The 21,980-nt window shown below is 56.2% G+C and overlaps 2 protein-coding genes across 2 annotated transcripts in view; one reads left to right on the top strand and one right to left on the bottom strand.

The window, feature by feature from the left end:
• SH3TC1 (SH3 domain and tetratricopeptide repeats 1) overlaps positions 1-1,878 on the bottom strand; it is a 44,848-nt gene extending 42,970 nt beyond the window's left edge. The window contains exon 1 of the mRNA XM_033106654.1: positions 1,715-1,878. The gene's annotated coding sequence lies outside the window, so the exon portion shown is untranslated. The remainder of the gene's footprint in view (positions 1-1,714) is intronic.
• Positions 1,879-15,327: 13,449 nt separating this feature from the next.
• Positions 15,328-21,980, top strand: part of ABLIM2 (actin binding LIM protein family member 2) — a 124,765-nt gene continuing 118,112 nt past the window's right edge. The window contains exon 1 of the mRNA XM_033105460.1: positions 15,328-15,511. Coding sequence (XP_032961351.1) covers positions 15,502-15,511 — 10 coding nt within the window. The 5' untranslated portion in view covers positions 15,328-15,501. The remainder of the gene's footprint in view (positions 15,512-21,980) is intronic.

Below are 21,980 nucleotides of genomic sequence, written 5' to 3'. Positions count from 1 at the left end.
GTGACCTGCTGGGGTGAGAAGGGCGCGTCACCTCTGTGGTCTTCCTCCCAGGAACCCTAAACCCCAGTCTAATTGTGAGAAAAATCAGACAAATCCTAAGTGAGGGGCATTTTACAAAATCCTTGACCAGGAGTCCTCAAAACCGTCAAGGTCATGAAAAATAAGGAGGGACCTACGGAGGCCCAATGACTAAATGTCATGTGAGGTCCTGGATGAGCTCCCACGATAGGAAAAGGACATTAGGAAAAAACAAAGGAAATATGAATAAAGTACAGACTTTACTTAATAATAATGGACCAATATTGGTTCATTAGTTGTGGCAAATGTCCCATAGGAATGTAGGGTGTTCAAAATACGGGAGGCTGTGTGTGTGTCGGTGGTGGAGCAAGGAGTCATGAAAACTCTGCGCTAACCTCACCATTGTTTTACAAATCTAAAACAGTTCTAAAAACAAAATCAAGTCTATCTTTAAAAGTCCCAGTAAGACGGAACACACTTCATGTGTGTAGAGAGAGAACCATTAAGGCCTGAACAGACAACACACCTTGTGGGATGCGGCAGCCTAGGGCATGTTCCAGGGCCACTTGCTGTGTGGCCTTGGGCCAGTGCCGAGTGTGTCTGTGCCAAACCTCCCTCAGATGTAACTAAAGGAGGACACTTGGGGCAGAGCCTGGCTCTCCTTACTGTTCTGAAGCACTGGGGAAACTGAGGCAGGCCTTTGGATGAGCACCCCAGTGCCAGCCGCTCCCTGCCAGTGATGTGGGGTAGGTCGTGCCACCCGGAGCCCCAGTTCGTTTCTCTAAACGAGGATCCGGAGAGGCCCTCTACAGATACCTGAGATCCCGTAAACCAAACTCCGCCTGGGGCTGCGTGGGAAGAAGATTCCCAGGCTCATTGTTCATGTGGAGAAACAGAGGTTCGGAGACACGCAGCCTCGCCGGGGGCCACTGAGCTGCCCACTCACTCCTGGGTCAGCCGGTGCGAAGTCCTCAGGGAGGGTCCCAGACAGGGAGGGCAGAGCTTCTCCTTCACCCCCTCCAGGTCGGACCCCCACCCCCCTCTCCACTGCCTCTTCCCTGTTCAAAACCTATTCTCAGGCCCACCCCCCAGGGAAGGGGGCGTTCTCAGGGCTGCAGGGACTCTGGCACCTGGGGGAAGTTGAGGAGCAGACCCCTCCCCACAGAGGGCAGGACCTGGCCCTGGCCTGCAGCCCAGGGGCCCCCGCTCCTCTCCAGTGTCACTGGTCTGTATCTGCTGACCATGTGTGGACACCGTGCTGGCCTCCAGCATGACACTCTCATCTTGCAGATGGGGAAACTGAGGTTCAGTGTGGTGCAGTCACTTGCTCAGACTCTCAGCCAGTACCAGAACCCCCAGGGCCACTGTCTTCTGGGCCCTCACAAAGTCCCCCAACCCGTGGGGAGGTGCCTTCCCACCTTACAGTTGCCACCTTGACAACGTCCAGCTCCACCTGCCAGGCTGTTGGTCCCTTTCTCAGAAGTGGGGACAGGAGGCTGGCCCTTTCTCGGCCACTTGAACCCCAGCCTGGAGTGGCACTGCCTCGCTGCTCCCTGGCCAGGCCGGTTTTGGGGTACACCCCCCATGCACACACCCCCTGGCCCCACATGTCTTGACAGGTGACCCTGAGTGTGGGAGACCGCAGCATGGGGTGGCTCCTGCCAGGGCAGGCCCAGCTCAGTGGTACAGAACTTACCCTGCCAGAGGACAGTCGCTGCCAAGGAAGGGAGGGAGGGCGGCTTCCCGGGCCCCTGAGGACGGTCTCCACGGAGCAGCCAGGCCAGGAAAGTGAACATTTTCAGCCAGGCTCCAATCAGGCGGCCTGAGCTGTCAGCCCGAGGCATTGGCTGCGGCCATGGCTGGCCCGCCCCGCCAGGAAGGGGCCCAGTCTCCTGAATGACCTTCCTCCTTCTTATCCCTTATCAGCCATCGGCCATCGGAAGTGTCAGCAATCCCGGTCAGCATTCCGGAGCCAGCATTCCTGAGCGAGGTGGGGAGGAGCTGAGGAGCTGAGGCAGGCAGGCAGACGGCTCCCAGGATCTGCCTGGTGTGCTGAGGCTGTGGGGACGCCTGAGGACCGGTGCCACCTGCCTGGTCTCGGGGCTCACAGAGGAAGGGGCTGGGCCCCAGGACGGCCGCTAGGGATACCCCATAGCTGGGCTGAGGAGCACTGGCCACTCTTGCTTGGGCCTTGAGGGCAGCGGATGGGGAGTTCACCAAATGTTTATTGAGCACCTACTGTGTGCTGGGCCCACTGTGAGGCCTGCAGTGGGTCAGTGAAAGAGGGTAGCATCTCTGTGCGGTGTCCAGAGGGACTGGTTCCCAAACCTACTCTGGATGAGTCTCCTGGGGCGTCCTTAAAGTTACAGATTCTGGACTCCAGGTCCACTGCCTCAGGATCCCCCTGGGCAGGTCCCAGACATCTGGACTTTTAACAAGTTCCCAAGTGGTCTTTCTCATCAGGCGACTACGAGTACCCCTGTCCCACATGGCGCTCCTGCCATTGAATATTCAGTCATATGGGCAGAGTCCTCTGGGGCCTGTGACAGACACTGCCTCCCTTGCAACTCTGAAGACCCCTGAATCACCAGGGGTGGGGCTACAGCTGCCACCGTTGGCTGTGTGACTACAGGCAAGTTCCTTAACCTCTCTGTGCCTCCCTTCCCTCATCTTTGAAATCTAAGAACAGTAGATACTTGTCCTACCTCATCAGTGTTAGTGAGAAATAAGGGAGTTAGTAAATGCTGAGGGCTCAAAACAGTGTTCACCCCCCAACCCTAAGTGCCACGTGCTCACACTCACATATACCAGATGTGTATGTATTATTAGGCATCTTAGTGATTCTCTCAGCCATTTGAGGTGATTTGTACTCTTACAGGGGAAGAGCTGGCTCAGCCAAGAGGCAGGAAAAGCTGGGCAGGATCTGCCCATTCCGTTCTCTTTACCTATGTGGGTGGGTGGGTGGATGGATGAATGAATGAATGAATGAATGAATGAGGTACAAGGTGTCTGACACTTCTTTGCTCTGAATTATGAGAGCCTGGAATAGGTCTCTGCACCGCCCTGCTGGCTGGCATCTGATAGCCGCTGGCTGTCGCAGCTCCTGACACTGTCCCTGCAGTCCAGAGCCCTGGGCTTTCTTCCCACAACCCTCTCGTGCTTGCCCTGTGTGTGGCCCAGTATGTGGCGATGTGTGGCACTGTCCTAGGACCTCCGGCCTGTGAGTGTCACCAGCAGCCCTCAGGCCAGTGGCGTGGGGCTGAGACTCCTGAATTCATTTTCAACAATTGAAAGGATAGAGATTGCACAGTTAATCCAGACATCTGGCTATTCTGGAAAATCCAGGAAGCCTGGCCAGGTGGGCAGCATTCCACCAAACCACGTGGCGGGATCTAAGGGTCTGCTGCTACTTCGCGGGCGATGAACTCTCCAACACACATGAGTACAGCAGGCACTCCACTGGTTCACTAGTGGGTGCCCTGCAGGGGTTGAGCTGTGACCCCGCTTCTCTGGGCCTGGTGGGGGTCCAGCAGCCAAGTCCTGGCACCCTGGAATTCCTGGAGACACCCGAGCTCTTAGAGCTGTAGGACCCCACCAGTGTCCAGGGGACTGTGCTTGTCACTAGGCCAGGGAAGCCAGGCCTGGGGACTTGGAGGTGGTTAGGTCCTGGGCCATCCTCCTCCAGGGGACCTCGCCTGGTTTGGGGGCCTTCATGGGCCCAGTAACGTGGACAGAATTTACCCTGGAAGTCCCTAGGCTGGGGTCCCACCATGGGATTTACCACCATTGACGTCTCTGATTCTGGAAGCTCGTTTGTGCTGGAGATTTGGTCCTCTACCCTCCGCTGGCCTGGCGGGTCCTCTCATGGAGCCGAGCTATGTCAGGAGCCCTGAATTTTTGATCCCAGCTTCATTGCAGACAATACACCTTGCTGTGGTCCTCAGGGTCCCCATATGCAAAGTGGAAGGTGCTGGGCTAGGAGCTCTCTGTGAGTCAGAGTTACAGAGAAGACACCCGCTCCCCGGCCAGGCTCCTCTCCACTCCCCATGCTCACTCGTCCTGGCTGAGGGGTGCAGGAGGCCTTGTGAGCCGGCATGGGCTTGTGGTGACGTAACGCCTCTCCTTTCTCTTTCTGTGAGAGTTCTCTCCACCGTATAGCAGTCTCACATCTGCCTCCTTCAGGGACTCATGATTTTCAGGGACTCAGCATTCAGACAGGAAGTGCGAGGGCTTCCTTGATATAAACGATGACATACATCAATTGTCTTGACTTGGGGACTGCCGTTCTGGAGCCCAAAATTCATTTACGAACAAACAAATCGCCTAAACCTAAACTTCTTGTCTTATCCTTTTACCGTTTAGCAATCTTGCTTAAAAAGACTCAAGCCAAGTGCACCTTGCTTTCACCCCCTGTGACCCTAAAGGCCTGGCCAGGCTACCCCATTAGCCCGAGAGTGAGCCAACCAGACTGGGGGTGTTTTCAGTGCACATTTCCTACAACGTGGAGGAGATGGGGCGAGTGATGAAAGGGGAAGTTGGCCCTGAGGGGCAGGCAGGACCACTCGGAGTAGAGACGACCCAGGAGAAGCTAGAAGATTCTAGAAAAGGAACGTGTATTGCTAGGCCCAGATCCCCAGGGCCAGGGCAGCGAAGCTCTGCATTAAATGGACACTTGGTCTGTTTCCTTCTGAGACAAGGCAGCTCTGGGGCTGTGTCCAGAGAAGACATAAACAGGCAAAGAAAAGGCTGTAACCTACCTGGCTGGGCGGAGACAGGCGTGAACCCATCAGCAGCTTTACACACAAAAGCCCCAAGGCAACAAGGACTTGAACTTGTTTTTGAAGGGCTGTCCTCACCACACGTTGTGAGGCAGCCGGACTTCCCCCAGGGCTGGCATCCACCCAGCCCAGGGGGCAATAGGAACGAGGTGGACTGGACAACTACTGTCGCTGGTGGCAGAATAAACAGTGATTCCATGAAAATTTTCTCAATACTTCTCCAAGGACAGGGGAAGGAATTTCAAAACACCATGGGAGTTTGCAGGCCATTTGTGCTTTTAAAAATGCTCTTTAGAGGGAAAAAGAATGAATGGACAGAAGAATACAACACCTTCGCTGTGGTCATCAGAGTGACGTGGTCAGACGATTACATGTTCGCTGTACTCTTTCTGTATTTTCCGTGTGTGTCACGTTTATAATCAGGAGACGATTAGTTTTGCAATCAGAGAAAAAGCGATCTGTATGATAGTGAGAGCCATCTTTTGGGAGCAAGTTTATAAATGAGTGTTTCTGAGCAAGCATATGAGCCCAGGGATGGGCACAGCAGGCCGCAGTCCCTCGAACTTTAGACTCCTGGGGCCTCTGCCCAGTTCCAGACCCCCAGCTCCCCGTTTTCCATTCGTTAGGATGTTGTCACCTGCTCATGGTGTCTGCCCAAGCCCCATTGGGAACAATTGTGGATGAGCCCTGGGAGATCGAGAGGGGGGCATTTCTTTCTCTGAGTGACTTTGAGCAAGTCCCTCCCCCTCTGGGCCTCAGTTTCCCGTCTTTAGACAGAGGCGTCAGTCAGGCCAGTTCCTGCAGGTCCTGCGTTCCCATGCTCAGTCCAAACCTGGAGGAGCAGCTACCGCCCACCACTGCCCTCTAGTGGAAAAGAAGGAGATTGACCACACAGCGACCACCGCCATCACTCAGGGACCTGCGCTGGGCTAAGACCCCGGAGGCGATCTCAGTGGGAGGGCCCAGTGCCGGGAGGACGCCTTCCTGTGATCACCGCCTTGATAGATGAGAGGGACTCGGCTTTCCCAGGAAGTGCTGAGCTGGGTTCCCCTGGCTCGCCCCACTTGCTGCTCTCTGATTCTTAATTATACAATAGTAGTGCCGATGAAAGAAAACCAGCCTAAGTCTTGTAAGAGTTTATTTAACCCAAACCTATGCTAATTCCCAGGAAGCAAAATCTCAACGGATTGAGAAAGTGCTCCGGAGAGCGGCAGTTTTGCAGCTTATTTTAAACATTGGAATCAAAGGAGGAGACGTGAGGAGGGTTGTGTGGGATCCACTGGGGGTGAGGGGGTGGGAGGAAGTGAAGGGGGAGTCTCTGGGATTGGATCAAAGTAAAACGGAGAGACACGTGCGTCTTCCACACTGGTGGGTCCAGGACAGTAAACTTCCACAGAACTGGAGATGGCACGTGAGCAACACGGCAGCATGTGGGCTGTGCTCTGGTGTCTTCAAGGAATCTGGGAAAGGAGATGACTCTGACATTTCAAAGGTTTGTTGCCTTAGATGCACAAAGACAATAGACGGTTTCAAAGGGAAAGACTGACCTTTGTCAGGAAGCTACAGGCCCAGGATGTGACTACCCCCCACGAACCGTTTTTACTGAGGAAATTTTACGTTCAGGCCACCCAGTGTGGTTGCTGTGGTCTCTGGGTTTGTAGGGCCCGCCCGCCACGTGGGGCTCCCCTGAGCTTGTCGGGTGTAGTATGTGGCTGCTTTTCGGCCACAATATTAGTAATTAAAGAGGTCCCTCGTCCGGGAGACCAGGTTGGTCATTGCTGCCAGGTCCTCAGAACAACGCTGGAATGAGAGGCGAGCAGGGAGAAGCACTGGGTAAATTTCGCAGGTGAGGTTCATGACAATCTTCCTGAAAAGCCATCCCTTTCTCACAGCCCCGCAGAGCAGCCTCAAGGGAGCATAGTTTTTGTAGGGGACCTTTCCCCGCCCCCAAGACGTAAGTGTGTACACGCGCAAAGCCGGGGCATGAAGTTTTGAGAGATGACAAGCTGTCTTGCCTGATCGGCTTGGGGGTCTGGTGGCAACGTGGGACCAGAGGCTGGTCAGCTGCATGAGACTCAGGATAAGAGCTGGTCTCACTGTCAGGGACGCTGCCTCTGAATCCCCTGCTGGGCATGTGCCTAAGTTGTCATCGACAAGTGGGGACACGGAATACTGGGGTCACGTGGCTAGGAGAGTCTGGTGCATTCTGGCCTGCGCGGGCCATGTGTGACCTTGTTGCTCTGGGCCTTGGTTTGTCCTCTCCAGCTGTGAGCCCCTGACGTGAACCTTCCTCCCAGGCCCTTATAGGGGGGACGACACTGGGTTGAGTTGTGCCCCCCCCAAAATATGCTAAAGTCCTAACCCCTGGGACCTGTGACTGTGACCTCATTTGGAAATAAGGCCTGCGTGCATAGATGTAGTTAGTTAAGATGAGGTCACGCTGGGTTAGGGCGGGCCGTGACCCAAGGACCTGTGATCTTTGAAGGAGGGGACATTGACAGAGAAGGCTGTGTGAAGACAGAGTAGAGAGTGGAGTGACACTGCCACAAGCCAAGGACGCCAAGGATGGCCGGGAGCCCCCAGAAGCTAGAGAGAGAAGAGGGAGCCTCCCCGCGAGCTATCAGCTAAGCACGCCCGCCAGGACCTTGGTTTTAGGTGTCATGCCTCCAGGGCAGTGAGAGAACACATTTTTGTTGTTTATGCCCCCCAGTTTTGTGGTACTTTGTTATGCAGCCCCAAGAAGCTAGTCCAGCTCACATTCCAGTTACCCCTGGAGGACCCAGACCAGCTCTTCTCTCCTGTTTCCAGCACACGGTACACGGTAGGTGCTCAGCAAATGTATCGCCTCACCACTGAACTTGCTCTTCTCCCTCACTCTCCAATTCTCTCATGTCATCCTGACTCTCTTTGTTTCTGCTCGCACAGGCACAGAATTGAATTATAATAACGACTTTTTGATCAACAGCCAATAACCTGAGTTTTGCATCACGTGAGCTGTTTCCAGAATCAGGCCCATACAGCCTACTTCATTCCATCACGTGTAACAAACCCTCTGTCATGATTTTCTGTGACGGCCAAATGTTGCCAAGTCCGCAAAGCACTCAGTTAACTGCCAGCTGAAATTACGCAATAGATTGGGCTGCTCCGGAGAATCAATTACATAAAAGCCACACCAGTGCATGTCCGCTTCCCATCGTGCCTGCAGAACTCAGGTGAACTGTAGGTGCGTGGTGACGAGCTTGGGCCTGAATTGGCTGAGTAATCCTGGTGTGTGGACCTGCGTTTGCGAGAGCAAGATGTGAGTCACATGTTATTTTTACTCCTGGTTTCACATGGCATGGTTTAAATTATTGAGTGGTTGGAAAGATCCCACAATGAAATCATATTTCATCTGTTTCTCCATTTGGCTGTGAAGTAAATCAATTCACGGGCTGTATTTGGAGGTGAAGAAAGGACAGAGGAAACTGCAGTTTGTTGAGAGAATGCCCGGAGGTGCCCTGGGTGATCCGGGTCCCCTGGAAGCTGTCAGCTTCTGCTGGACACCATGTGCCCACAGCCAGCAGGATTTCTGCACAGCTGGGTATTCAGGCCGATGCCTTTTCTAGACCAGGCCCCAGGTGACACCAGATATACTGTGGGCTCCGTAGCAGAAGCAATTTGTGGGAGGTCTCAGCGGACCCAGGGCTAGCTCAGGAATGTTGGGAGGGGGTTCAGGGGGTCTGACCTCTTTCCTTTGGCTGATTGAGGGGCCTCAAAGGGAACCATGGAGGGGAGCTCGCTGACCCTGCAGTTCAGTGGCCACACCCTTCTACGCGGGAGACCCTGGGATACCCAGAGACCCCGGGATGCCCTGAAGAGCCCAGGACACGCTGAACCTAGCCCTACCTGGGAGGCCTGACGTCTGGTTTGGGAGCCAGGCAGGACTAAGGAGTGATGTGGCAGTGACAGTCAAGGCCTCAGGGAGCAGAGGTGCCCCCTGGTTTAGCTGGGGGCGGGGGGGGTCACAGAGGCTTCTCCAAGGAGAGAGTCTGCAGCAAAGTCTAGAGCATAAGACCGAGATCCCCAGGTGAGGGAGGGCATTTCCAACAGTGCAGGGACAGAGGGCCTGGTGTGGTTCGGATCTGGTGGGTCCCTCTGTGCTGTGCTGTGCTCCTCATCCTGGGCGCAGGCCTCTCACCGCATCGCCGAGCCTCCCCACTGCCCTGTGCTGGGGATCACAGATCAGGAAGGGCGCTGTGTCACAGGCTCTCTGTTCCTAAGGGCCGAGGGTGCATCCCAGCTACTCCACTCAGCAATCATTTGCATTTTGGTAAAGGCCTCAGTTTCCCCACGTAAAATGGGACGATGGTGATGATGATGATGGTGATGATGACAAAGGTGGAGGTTCTCTGGCACAACAGCCCTTGTCGTGACAGGGCCTCACCTGGTTGGGCCTGGGCATCTTCCTCAGGTGCAGTGTCATACTCACCCTCAGCTCCCTCTACCTGAGCAGAGTCTGGACCCACTGAGGGTTAGACAAAACCCCTCCCTCTAGGCTATTCTGCCCCACATAAGCAGCCCCCAGCCCATGGGTCGCTGACCCCTTTCCCTCCCACACCGTCCTGCACCGGCCTCAGGAAACCAACCTGCATCCTCACCTGAGCCAGACTGTGTGAGGTCGCCACTATGGCCGGCCCCAGCCTGCCCTAGTCCCGCACCTCCTCTCATCATTCTCCACTTCTCAAGACCTTCATGCCTCCACAAAGGGGACAAAACGTTTTCAGGACAAATAACCCTGCTTGTGAAGCAATCTGCAGACCCATGGAGTAGTGACAGGTGCCTGTGCTTGTCACCGGGGCATTTATCACAAAATGAAAACAGGGCCTTCACCCACAGGTCACTGGACTCCTTTCTCAGAAAGCCTCACCCGGCACAGCCTGGGCAGGGAAAATATTCCACAGACACACCGGAATGGCTGTGTTTTTCAACAGAGCAGGTGGTTTTATATATTTAACAGACATTTGTAAAAGCATATATTTGCATTTATTATTTTTGTGTTTTATGATCACCTTTGGATTACCAAGAATAGAACCCCAAAATTGTCACCTGGTACCCACAGGAGAGCAGAGTTTGGCCTGCAGGGCTTGGTCCCGGAACCCATTGGGCCGGGGTGCTGCAGTTATCCTCCCCGTATTGTTTCCCTCCCTCACCAGAACAATCAGTACCACACAATAGGTGGTTAGGGCACTGAGAAGGTGCGCGGCGGAGTGCAGCTCCCTGTTTGCCCCGGGGTCCTACCACCCGCTTGCCATCCTCTCCTGGCCTCCTGCTGGCACCAGGCAGGTCCCCTGGTGGGCCCAGGTGCTCTGACAAGTCAGCCCTGATTGTACCACAGTTGTCCTGGGGCCCAGGTTTCAACAAGGACATCCCCGGGCACAAAGCAGGGGAAAGATGGAAATGCCACCTCTCAGTGCTACCAAATCCCGACTACAGCCTTGAGAGTGGAAGAGGCTGCAGGCACAGAGCCCGAGACCCATCCTGGAGGGACAAAGGCCAGTGCTGCCGGCTGGGGGCTCCCACCAGGGGATCTAGTCCCAACGTGCCTTGGAAAACTCCACCCGTCCTACACTTCCCCAGAGTGAGTCTCCAAGCCTGTAGGAAAGAAGGCCAGCGCCCTGCTTTCGGGGTCATGGGAAGGATCAAACCAAATGAAACATGTCCATGGTATTTAGGTGGGAATGATGAGGCAAAGGTGTGTGTGGCAAGAGGGGGCTTGGTGCCGGAGGGAGGGGCCCCACTGCCTAGGGTACCCACCTATGAGAGGCTTGAAAGAATCTCCCCCAATGAAATGAGATGAACAGTCCCCCATGGTGAACATGTGACAAGTGCTTGAAGTGGGAGGGGCCCTCAAGGAGCAGGGGTGGCCCCTACACTGCCTTCCTTGAGTGACCTGGGTCATGCAGGGCATCCCTTCTGTCTGTAGGAGGTGTGAGTTGGACAGCAGAAGGGTGGGAGGCAACCAAGGGAAGCTCCTGCTGCCCTGTGGCCCCCGCCTTCTGCATCTGTACCCATCAAACTGCAGCTCTTCCTCTAAATGCACTTTTAATAAACATTGAAAGGATCTTGGTTTGACAGTTAGCCTGTTTGGGGCCTCTTCGTGTCAAGGAGCTGCTTGAACGCCCTCTGACACCCCTCCCTTGAAAAGCAGGTGGCGGCATTTTCTACAGTGATTCATGTGACTTGTGAAACAAATTCTTGTCTATTTTCTTCACTAGAACAGTGCCCAGTACACTACAGGTATTAAATACTTGGTGGATGCATGGATGGATAATGGATGGATGGATGGGTGGATGGATGATGGATGGATGACTGGGTAGATGGATGGATGGATGGATGATGGATGGATGGATGGATGGATGGATGGATGGATGGATAAATGTTGGGTAGATGGATGGATGGATGATGGATGGATGACTGGGTGGATGGATGGATGGATGATGGATAGATGGATGGATGGATAAATGTTGGTTAAATGGATGGATGGATGGATGGATGGATGGATGGATGGATGATGGATGGATGGATGGATGGATGGGTGGATGGATGGATGGATGGATGGATGGATGACTGGGTGGATGGATGGATGGATGGATGGATGATGGATGGATGACTGGGTAGATGGATGGATGGATGGATGACTGGGTGGATGGATGGATGGATGGATGGATGATGGATGGATGGATGGATGGATGATGGATGGATGACTGGGTAGATGGATGGATGGATGGATGATGGATGGATGACTGGGTGGGTGGATGGATGATGGATGGATGACTGGGTAGATGGATGGATGGATGATGGATAGATGGATGGATGGATAAATGTTGGGTAGATGGATGGATGGATGGATGGATGGGTGGATGGATGGATGGATGATTGGGTAGATGGATGGATGGATGACTGGGTGGATGGATGGATGGATGGATAATGGATGGATGACTGGGTGGATGGATGGATGGATGGATGGGTGGATGGATGATGGATGGATGACTGGGTAGATGGATGGATGGATGATGGATGGATGGATAAATGTTGGGTAGATGGATGGATGGATGGATGGATGATGGATGGATGACTGGGTGGATGGATGGATGGATGGGTGGATGGATGATGGATGGATGACTGGGTAGATGGATGGATGGATGGATGATGGATGGATGACTGGGTAGATGGATGGATGGATGGATGATGGATGGATGACTGGGTAGATGGATGGATGGATGGATGGATGGATGATGGATGGATGACTGGGTGGATGGATGGATGGATGGATGGATGATGGATGGATGGATGGATGGATGATGGATGGATGACTGGGTAGATGGACTGATGGATGGATGATGGATGGATAAATGTTGGGTAGATGGATGGATGGATGGATGGATGGATGGATGACTGGGTGGATGGATGGATGGATGATGGATGGATGGATGGATGGATGGATGATGGATGGATGACTGGGTGGATGGATGGATGGATGGATGATGGATGGATGGATGGATGGATGGATGATGGATGGATGACTGGGTAGATGGACGGACGGATGGATGGATGGATGGGTGGATGGATGATGGATGGATGACTGGGTAGATGGATGGATGGATGGATGATGGATGGATGACTGGGTAGATGGACGGACGGATGGATGGATGGATGGGTGGATGGATGATGGATGGATGACTGGGTAGATGGACGGATGGATGGATGGATGGATGGATGGATGGATGATGGATGGATGACTGGGTAGATGGATGGATGGATGGATGATGGATGGATGACTGGGTAGATGGACGGACGGATGGATGGATGGATGGGTGGATGGATGATGGATGGATGACTGGGTAGATGGATGGATGGATGGATGGATGGATGGATGGATGGATGATGGATGGATGACTGGGTAGATGGATGGATGGATGGATGGATGGATGATGGATCGATGGATGGATGGATAAATGTTGGGTAGGTGGGTGGATGGATGGACGGAAGGAAAACATGAGAAAAGGCAACAAACAGTCTTTAAGGTTAGTGATGGCACATGCTTCTCCCTGGTCTGTTTCAATAACAATAATGACACCATTTATTGAGCCAAGCACTTTGAAGTGTTGTCTTATATACTCATTTATTCTCCTAACATCCGTCTGAGACAGGTACTGTGGTTTGAAGAATAAGTAAACTGAGACACAGAGAACAAGCAAGCTGCCCGAGGTCGCAACTGGGATGAAAACCAAAGTCAGTTCAATCTGTGCAAACCAACCAGTCTCAGGGGGCTTGTACAGGAGGAGAGTGAGCAGGCCTGCCCCCCTTGGAGTCCACCTAGCTGGGGAACAACCGGAGTGAGGGCAGAGGGAGTGGTGGCACAGCTACAGGACCTGTGTCAGGCCTCTCCCTTGCCACTAACTTGCTGGGTGTCTCTGGCCAGGATCTCTTTGGGCCTTAGGTTCTGCTCTCGTGAAAGAATGTGCCAGAACTCCATGACCCTGAGGTCCCTCCAAGTTGAATAGTGCTGTGACTCCCCATCCCTGCCTCGTTTGAAGGTGCGGGCTTGGAGAAGCAGGGCCGGCTCCATCGGGAGGCCTGGGTGGCCAGAGGGAAGGCTGAGCTCTGGAACCAGCCAGGAACTGGACACTCACTTCCACCCTCTGACTCATAGGGACTCGGGAGCAAGTGCCCGCCCACACCTTCGTTTCTCCCTTGGGCAACTGGTGTGATGGTGACGTCCCCGCCAATCTCACTGGGCTGTGTGTAGGAAACCATAGACCCTCAGGAGGCTCGTAGGAGCCTTGGGAGACATGTGGGGCTGATGCTTCTGCCAGGGAGGAAACAGGCTGTGGGGGAGCTGGACAGAGAGCTGCTTAAAGAGGGGAAGGGGTGGCAGGGGTGCGCCCACCCCCTCTCCTTCCCTCCATCCTTCTCTCCCTTTACTCAACAGATATTTGTGGAGTGCCCACTTTGTACCAGGCCCAGTGCAAGACACTGAGAATAATAACAATAGCACAATGATATCAAAGACATTTATTGATCTCATCTCATGCTGGGGAACGGCACGCATTAGCTCATGTCATCCTCAGAACTATCCTAAAAGGCAGGGATGGCTATCAGGTCCAATGATGAACACTGAGGCACAGAGTTAGGTACCTTGAATGAGCAGATGGAGAAGCCAGGCTCCCCACCAGGCGGTCAGACCCTGGGGGCTTCCGACCCTTAGTGGCTGGCATCTGCCTCAGCCAGGACCAATGACTCAAATGTGATGCTCTCAGCCAACAGTGGGTCCTTCACTGAACCACTTCACAGGTTGGGCTCTGATGCCCAGAGGGGAAGGGACTTGCTCCAGGCCACCCCATTGAGATGAGGGAGCTGGGTTGGGGACAGGGCATCTGACCCCTTCCCGTGTTCCTTCCATCACATCACACTTGTGTTATGGGCACAAGACCCCAGCGGGCGGGCCACAGAGCCTTGCAGCTGCTGACCCAGCCACCCAGCCAGGCCTCCCGGGTTTCTAGGGTGTGTGGGACTGGGGCCATTTGGCCTTGGCCCTGGCTGGCTCTGCAAGACTTTGGCTCCCTCCAGGAGCCATGGCAACCGGGGAGGAATATCTCCTCCTGCCTCGGTATCCCATTCAGAGTCCACATTTTCTGTGGCCAGCCCTCGATCCTCTGTGGCTCCTCTCCTCATGCAGTGCCAGGTCCCAGAGATTCTGCCTCCTGCACGCTCATCCAGTCCGGGCCCTCTGTACTCTCTGCAGCCCCCTTTCGTCAGTACAAGGCACCAGTGGGCTCCACCTGCTCCCACCCGGGGGCTTTCCCTCTCCTGTACCCGTCCCCTGTGCTGCGTGCCTGACGTCACTGCAGGGAGACTGGGAACCGGGCCTGCCCTGGACCTGGGGGTGGGAGTGAGGCGTCCCCTCCTTGGGCGCCACCCCTGCCAGACTAAGGCGCCAGCCAAAGCGGCGCGCCGGGAACCTAGGATGTGCAGCCCTAGACCTGGAGTCAGGAGCCCTGAGTCCGTATCGCAGACTGCTCAAGACTCGCCGGGGAGGTGGGCAAATCCTGCCGTGCCCCGCTCCTGCCTCAGTTTCCCTCTCCGTAAACGGGGAGAAGAGGGGGTTGGCCGAGGATGTCTTCAAGGCCCCTAGCGACTCAACAAGAGCTGCAACAAGCTCGCTTTCTCCTAGGGCGCCCTCCTCGCTATCCCCGGGTTTCCAAGAGCTGGCGGTAGCCAGGCAGCCAGCGAGGCCAGCAGCAAGGCCCCGGTGACAGCTCCGCAGACCCACGAGCGGCTGCGGAAGGCCGCAGCGGCGGCCTCCGTTTGCGCACGCGCGGGACGTGCGGCCTGCCGGGACTTGCAGTCCGTCGGTGCGGCGGCTGGGGCCTGAAGGCGGAGCGCTGGGGTCGCAGCGCCTACACTTCCCAAGGTGCGCCCCGCCCGCGGCGCGGCGGGGGTGGAGAGGGGCGGGATCGCCCGGGGGCGGGGCGCAGGGGGCGGGGCGCGAGGGGCGGGGCCGGCGCCCGAAGAGGCTGCGGCGACGCTGCGGGCAGGCGCGGCTGTGAGCTGAGCCGCCGACCGGTGGAAGGACCGCCGATCGCGCAGCTGAGCGCGGCACCTGCGGCCAGGAGCGTCGGGCTGCAGCAGCGCGCGGACGGCCCGACTAGAAGCTGCCGCTGAGATGAGTGCAGGTGAGTGCCGGGACCAGGGACCGGCTGGTCCCAGAGCTGGGTCGCGGCGCAGCGATGACTGGCGGAGCTGCACCTGCAGCGCAGAGGGAAATCGCCCGGCGGCTCCACCCAACTTTTGCTCTAGGGTCTTGCAGTCCAGAGGGTCCTGCGCCCCGGGCGTGTCGCTCTGCGGCGCAGACTGGGGATCCCCCTGCCCACCGCGCCGGCTGGGTGGCTGCGCTGGGCTGTCTGGGAGGCGCCACTCCTTTGCTTCTCACAGGTCCCGGGTCTCCGCAGGCTGCAGTAGGCGGCCGGGGTCCCGGCGAGCGGCGCCGAGCCGCCTCAGACCGTGACTCGGAGAGCTGTGATGATGGCATGGGGGGCTTTGCGGCAGGGGGCGCCGCCCTTGCGGGGCTCCCGCAGTGTCTAGGTCCTGGGTCGGGGGCGTCAGGCCGAGCCCCCGCGCCCTGGGCTCGCCCGCGGCAGATTTGGGGGCGCGGAGCCCACAGGTGTGTGCGACTTGCCCGGATCTCCGCGCTTGGTCTCTGGCGCCTCACCCCTGCGCATCCCACTGGTGCCTCCCGCGCCGCACCCACCAGATCTGACCGCCTCTGCGCGGCCTCTGTGCGGCACTGGAAAATCCCACATCGTCACAAGCCAGCCGCGCCTAAAGCGCTTGGGGAAACTGAGACCTGGAGCTAGGGGGCCTTGGCGGATGAGTCTGGACTTGGCCTGAGAGCCCTGGTTTTGAGAGCCTTCTGGGGCCCGGCCCTGGGCCGAGGGCTTGTCCCTACGTTCCCCGGCAGGGTGGGGCCTGTCACCCCATTTTTCAGGGTGCGACTGAGGCTCACAAGCTTATCACTTGCTCAGTTCCCACAGCGGGGTGGAGATTCGAACCGGGTGCTCCCGGGTGCTCTTTCATCTGATCTGTCTCTGTACAGACTGCAGTTTGGCTCTTGGAGGAGGTGCAAAAACCAATGGGGACAGCTGCTTCCCTAGGGAGGGGGATCAGACTGGGGAGGGAGTGTGCATTTAGTGAGTGCTCACTATGTGCTCTCAGCCTGGGGGTGCTGTTTCCAGGGACTTCCCCAGGGGAAAGAGTCCCCTTCCCCTCCCAACCAAGGAAAGAGGGACACTGACAGTGGGCATCTGGAGAGTGGCTGGGAGCAAATGGCAGGCTGTAGGAGACAGAATTCTCTAGAAGAGGGTTTCTGAAATGGCCAACCTGTTATCCGGAGGTGGCTTGGGAGCAAGAGCAAGGCACCCCCAGACCCTGCAGGGCCTCCAGACACACTTATTTAATGGGAGACCGGCATAATGGCAGGGTGCACACAGGGTAATTTTGGGCTTTCTGTGGCCATAATTGATACCTACGGCCCTCCTAAAAACTGAGAGAACCCTGGAAGGAGCCTGCATCCCTCCCCATTGGTGGTTGTCCTGGGAGAAGGGGTATGTGGGCACTGGGGGTTGTGGGGGTCATGGCTGGAAAGAGCAAGAGGACTGGGATTGAACCATGGTGACCACCTGGTGGTCTTGGGCACCTTCCTGAGCTTGGCTTCCTGACGTATAGGAACAGTCGTGCTGGTTATCTGGAGAGGATAAGGTACGAGTGAGAAACCCCGCGCACAGTAGGTCCTTAATAGCTTAGATGGACGTTGCCAGTTCGCCTTCGTCTTCCTGAGTGAATCAGCTCTTTGGAACGAGCAGTGAGCATGCCATCCACCTGTCGCTCATGCCCCAGCCCTGTCGCCAGCCCATTATTTGCATAGAAGTAATTTTGACTACCCCTGAGGTGGGGGAGAGCCGTACGGTCCCTTGTCCCTGGCACTTGGCTCTAATGTCCGGCCACTGTGCACATCCGGCAAGTCTGGGGCTTCCATTATCCAGGGCAGGTCCCCTGATGGCCCTCCCATGGAAGGCTGGCATCCTTCTGGAGCTCGGCACCAGCAGGTGTGGCTGGGGATCACGTGGCCCCGTCTCCAGCTGCGGAGATGGGCTGGATAGTCCAAGCTTGTACAGAGGCAACCTGTACAACCTCCCCTTTAGGAGGGTCCCCTTTCCTTTATGCCATCAGGCTGCAGGAGTGTCTTCCCTCAGCCTGATAACGAGGACACCTTTGACATGGCTCACGTGGCATCAAGGCCCATGCAGTCACCTACTTGTTTCGTGGCTTGTTGATTTCGAGTGGCCAGGGAAATTAGGAGATGGTGTTCTGCGCCAACAGGCCTGGATCCAAATCCCGCGCACTCGCTGTGGGCTCCCTGCTCCAGGTTCCCCACTGTGTTGGGGGGAATGTCCTTAGCTCCGCCCGAAGTGCCGGCCCACATATGGTGGGGCCCAGTAGACCACGATGCGTGTGGTGGTGGCTTCACAGCATCACAGCCCACGTGGTCACAACGGGACAAGGTGGGGCAGAGAAAAGAACCTGAATTGGGAGGGGCTCCTGTGCCAGCTCTGCCACCCGTGGGCGCCAGGTCCTTGAGCAAGACCCATGCTCTCTCTGGTCCCCTTGTCCTCCCCGGGCGGCTGCAGGTCTGCGAGGCAGGATCCCCAGGTGGTCAGAAGTTCATGGAGGGTTTACTGTTCTTCCGGGGCTGCCCTGACAAAGTACCAAAGGAAGAGCGGGAGCTTCAACGGTGGAAATGTATCTTCTCACACTTCTGGAGGCCGGAAGTCCAAGATCAAGGAGTGGGCAGGGTTAGAGTCTTCTAAGGCCTCTCTCCTCGGCTTGTAGCCTTGTCCCTGTGTCCTCACGTGGTCGTCCCTCTGTGTGTGGCTGCGTCCTAATCTCTGCTTATACGGACACAGGCATACTGGATTCAGGCCCATGCCAATGACCTCATTTTACCTTAGTTACCTCTACAAAGGTCTTCTCTCTAAATACAGTCACAGTCTGAGGTCCTGTGGGGTTAGGGCTTCCATATGTGGATTTTTGGGGGACACAGTTCAACTTATAACAGGGGTGCAGGGCCAGGTGGAGAGCCTGGATGTCTGGCTCAGTCAGCTTCCGTTCCCATGGCGACTGAGTTAGCATCATGGAGCTAGAAGGGACCTGGAGGATCCTCCAGTACAAACCCACCCACCGTCCCAGAGGGAAATCCGAGTCCTGTCCAGGGTCAAGGAGCGTAAGTGGCGGAGCGAGAACCTGAGCCCTAGTCCCCTACTCTGTTGGCGCAGGTCCCAGTATTTGGGACAGAGACACAGTCCTTCACCTAACCCGAGTGTAGGCAGTGATGTAGCCACAGAGATGGTCCCCTCAGCGTTACTAGGAACAGCACAAAGGCAGAAACCGCCTGAATGTGGAGGGCTTGATGACATATTAGCCATGCAATCATTCATTCAGCCAACAAATGTTTACACTAAATGCCTCCTGTGTGCCAAGCCCTGCGGCAGGCCCTGGCAGTCAGCAAAATGATGGGAACAAACAAAAACCCATATCCTCCTGACATGCGTTCTGGGGGTGGAGGGGCGGGGAGCGGTCTAGAACTGCACGTGAGAAGTTTTTAATGTTAGGGGAACATGCTTGCGAAAAGGTTAATTTAGAAACCAGCAATTTTTTTAGACAAAAATTGCATGTCATGTGTGATGTCAACTCTACAAAAACAATGCAGGAGAAAAGACTAGAAGGAACTACATCACGGTGTCAGCAGCGGCCCTCCGCTGTGGGAGGCGGGAGAAAGCCAGGTCTCCCCCACCTGCGTCTTTATACTGCCCGTGACTTCTCCGAGTTTTCTTCATTGTGTGTGCTTTGCTTTTACAATGAGGAATCAAGAAAAGCGTCACGCCCCCGGTCTAAGGCATGCACGCTCTGGTTTAGAAGTTCGTGACTTGGTGAGCGGTCCGGATGCTGCCATTCCACAAGGGCCACTGTCCCTGGTGGCGAATGACAGCATCACGGAGCGTCATACAGGTAGTGGCTCTGGTGCCAGGTTCCCTGTGTGACTCCATCTGAATTCAGTGCCGCAGGAGGCAAAGCCCCCCGACCCAGAAAGTCAGCAGAACTTGCCTCTGAAAAGGATGGGCGTTGCCTGGGCATCACCTTGTTCTGAACTGGTTTGCCCTGATGTTCAGGGTCCCTTCCTACCTGGCCACCTAAGACCTTTTGATTCTTTATGGTTTCTGTCGATGACGTAGTCTGGGGAGAGTGGACGTCTTTTCTAGCCTCAAGTCCTGAGTTTGAAGAACTCATGCAAAGTCCAGTCTTACCGTCCCAGAAAAGGGAGTGTGACGCTCGCTTACGGAGAACTTGCCTGTCCCGCACCCTGACCCTCCAGAGTATGCTCTGGGTCGTGGGAGAGCTGTGAGCTGGCGAGAGGAAATCGGCAAGTCCAGGTGGTGAGAGGAGAGGGTGGGAAGGGTCCAGCCTGTGGGGAGGTCTGCCCCGCCACTGGTCCTCAGGGCCAGGCCAGCTGCAGTTGCTGACAGTCCCAGCTGCCGGGGCTCTGGGCTGCTAGCTGGAAGCCTGACCCCCAACCCCTCCTCTGTATAGACATGGCTTCCTTGCGCCCCTTGTTTGCCTCGGCAGCACAAGGTAAGGCTTCTCCTGAACTTGGGTCTCTGAGGCTCAAATTCCAGCTCTGCCACCTGCCAGCATTATTGACTGTTGAACCTCTCTGTGCTTTTGATGCCACCTCCCCCGGGTTTTCATTGGGACCAAGGGTGCCAAGTGCTTGGCACGTGAGAAACGCTCAAAAAGGCAGTTAAAACATAGGAAAACATGGGTGGTGTTTAGAAGGCAGCTCATACTTTTGGATGATAACCATGTGGTCTTATGAGATGCTGAGGGGACCAGCCAGATGTGTGCCAGCTGCCAAGGGCTGCCCTGAAGCAGCGGGCCTTGAGGCTGCTGGTACACAGCGCAGAGCAACCCGAGTGCAGCGTGTCTGTTTACTCGGGGATGTTTCCACTACCACCGTCTCTAGGGTGTTGGCAGCGCCCTGCTTTGGATGTCATGGCAGCTGTGCCTCACTGGGTGGTCCCTGGGGCCCTGCGCCTCGGCCAGACACTCCTGCAATCCCGGCCGGGGGTGGGGGGGGGTCACAGTGCTTGTTGGGGCTCCTGGGTATCCCCACTGCAGATGGGGACACAGATGTCCAGGGCCCGACATCGTGTCACCCCATTTGTAAACGACAGCTGGATTTGAACCCCAGTCTGCCCAGACACACGCATCTCCCCGACTGGGTGGCACTGTCTGTGTCCCCCCACGGCCCCACTACATGCATTAGCTGGCTGCCATGGTGACTTACTGGCCCCTCGTCAAGTGTGGCTGAGTGTTTGGGATGGGTAAAACTTGATTCATTTGGGGCATCACGACAATGCTTCTTAAGAAGGGGAGTGTTACGCATCCCGTCTTCTCACCTGGGCCATGAAGCATTGTCCCATCTCCCAGGTATTTCACCTGCCTGCACAGAGCCCGGAGGCCAGAGCCAGCCCAGCTGCAGGTCCACGTGCCTTGGCAGTGTATGCTCTCTCCTCTGCCGCCCATGGGGGCTCCTGCCTGGGTGGTGGCACAGCCCCCAGCATCCACTCTAAGACAGTGTGGACCATGAGAGCTTCACCATATCAAGCCCACGTGCCTCCCTGTGGCCTTGACCCTCTGGCCCTGGACTCTCAGCCCCACCCACCCAGACTTCTGTGTGGCCTTGGGTGGCTGTCTTCCCTCTGCACCTCCGTGTAGCCATCTGTAGAAGTGGGGCCCACTGCCACCCTCATATGTGTGACAGTGCTGTCCCCTCCACTGTCCCTGGCGAGACCATCTGGGTTGGAGGCTATGCCATGGGTTCAGGGAAAATGCCGTGTTAGCCATGAGGTCTCCCATCTCCCTTCTCCACCAGGGAGACCTTACGTGACATTTTCACTTTGCCTTTACGCCAAGGATCTTGGTGTGAAGGGAGTTCTGGACAGCCTGCCAGGGAAGTGACATCCACAGGCCTGATACTGAGCTGGCAGAGTGGCTTTGGGGTCAGACACACCTGGGCTGCAGTCTCAGATGTCACCTGCTAGTTGTGTTCCTGCACCCAGGTTGCTTAACTACTCTCTGCCTCGGTTTCCCCACCTACAAAGTGGAGCTACTAATAGCCCCTGCATTTCCAGATTGCTCATGTGTTTGGGGTGTCGATGGCTGGGGCACAGTGGCACAGGAATTGGGTGGAGTGGGCTTCACGGCGGCCGTCCACGCCCGCCACGGCTTGGGCCAAACCTGAAACTGCTCCCCGCGTGGCCCACTGTGCCGTCAGCTGACACAGTCAGCCAGGCTGCAGCTTGTCTCCCCGTGTCACTAGTTCTGCTCCCTCCCCTGACCAGCCTGCCCCAGTCCTGTTTACAGCTCCTGTTGGTCCCTGTCCCTGGGGAGTGCCCAGCTCCCGTCCTCCCGCGTGTGGGTCGTCAGTGCCGCTCAGGGCTTCACTGCAGCCCGGCTGCTGGCCGCCCTCACTGCCCTGCCAGCGCCGCTCCACCCTGTGTGCAGCACACGCCGTGCTCTCCCGGGCTT

Source organism: Rhinolophus ferrumequinum, chromosome 5 (genome assembly GCF_004115265.2).
Source record: "Rhinolophus ferrumequinum isolate MPI-CBG mRhiFer1 chromosome 5, mRhiFer1_v1.p, whole genome shotgun sequence".
Taxonomy (NCBI): Eukaryota; Metazoa; Chordata; class Mammalia; order Chiroptera; family Rhinolophidae; genus Rhinolophus; species Rhinolophus ferrumequinum.
Note: the sequence above shows the minus strand (reverse complement) of the source record. Positions and strands in the feature narration are given on the sequence as shown.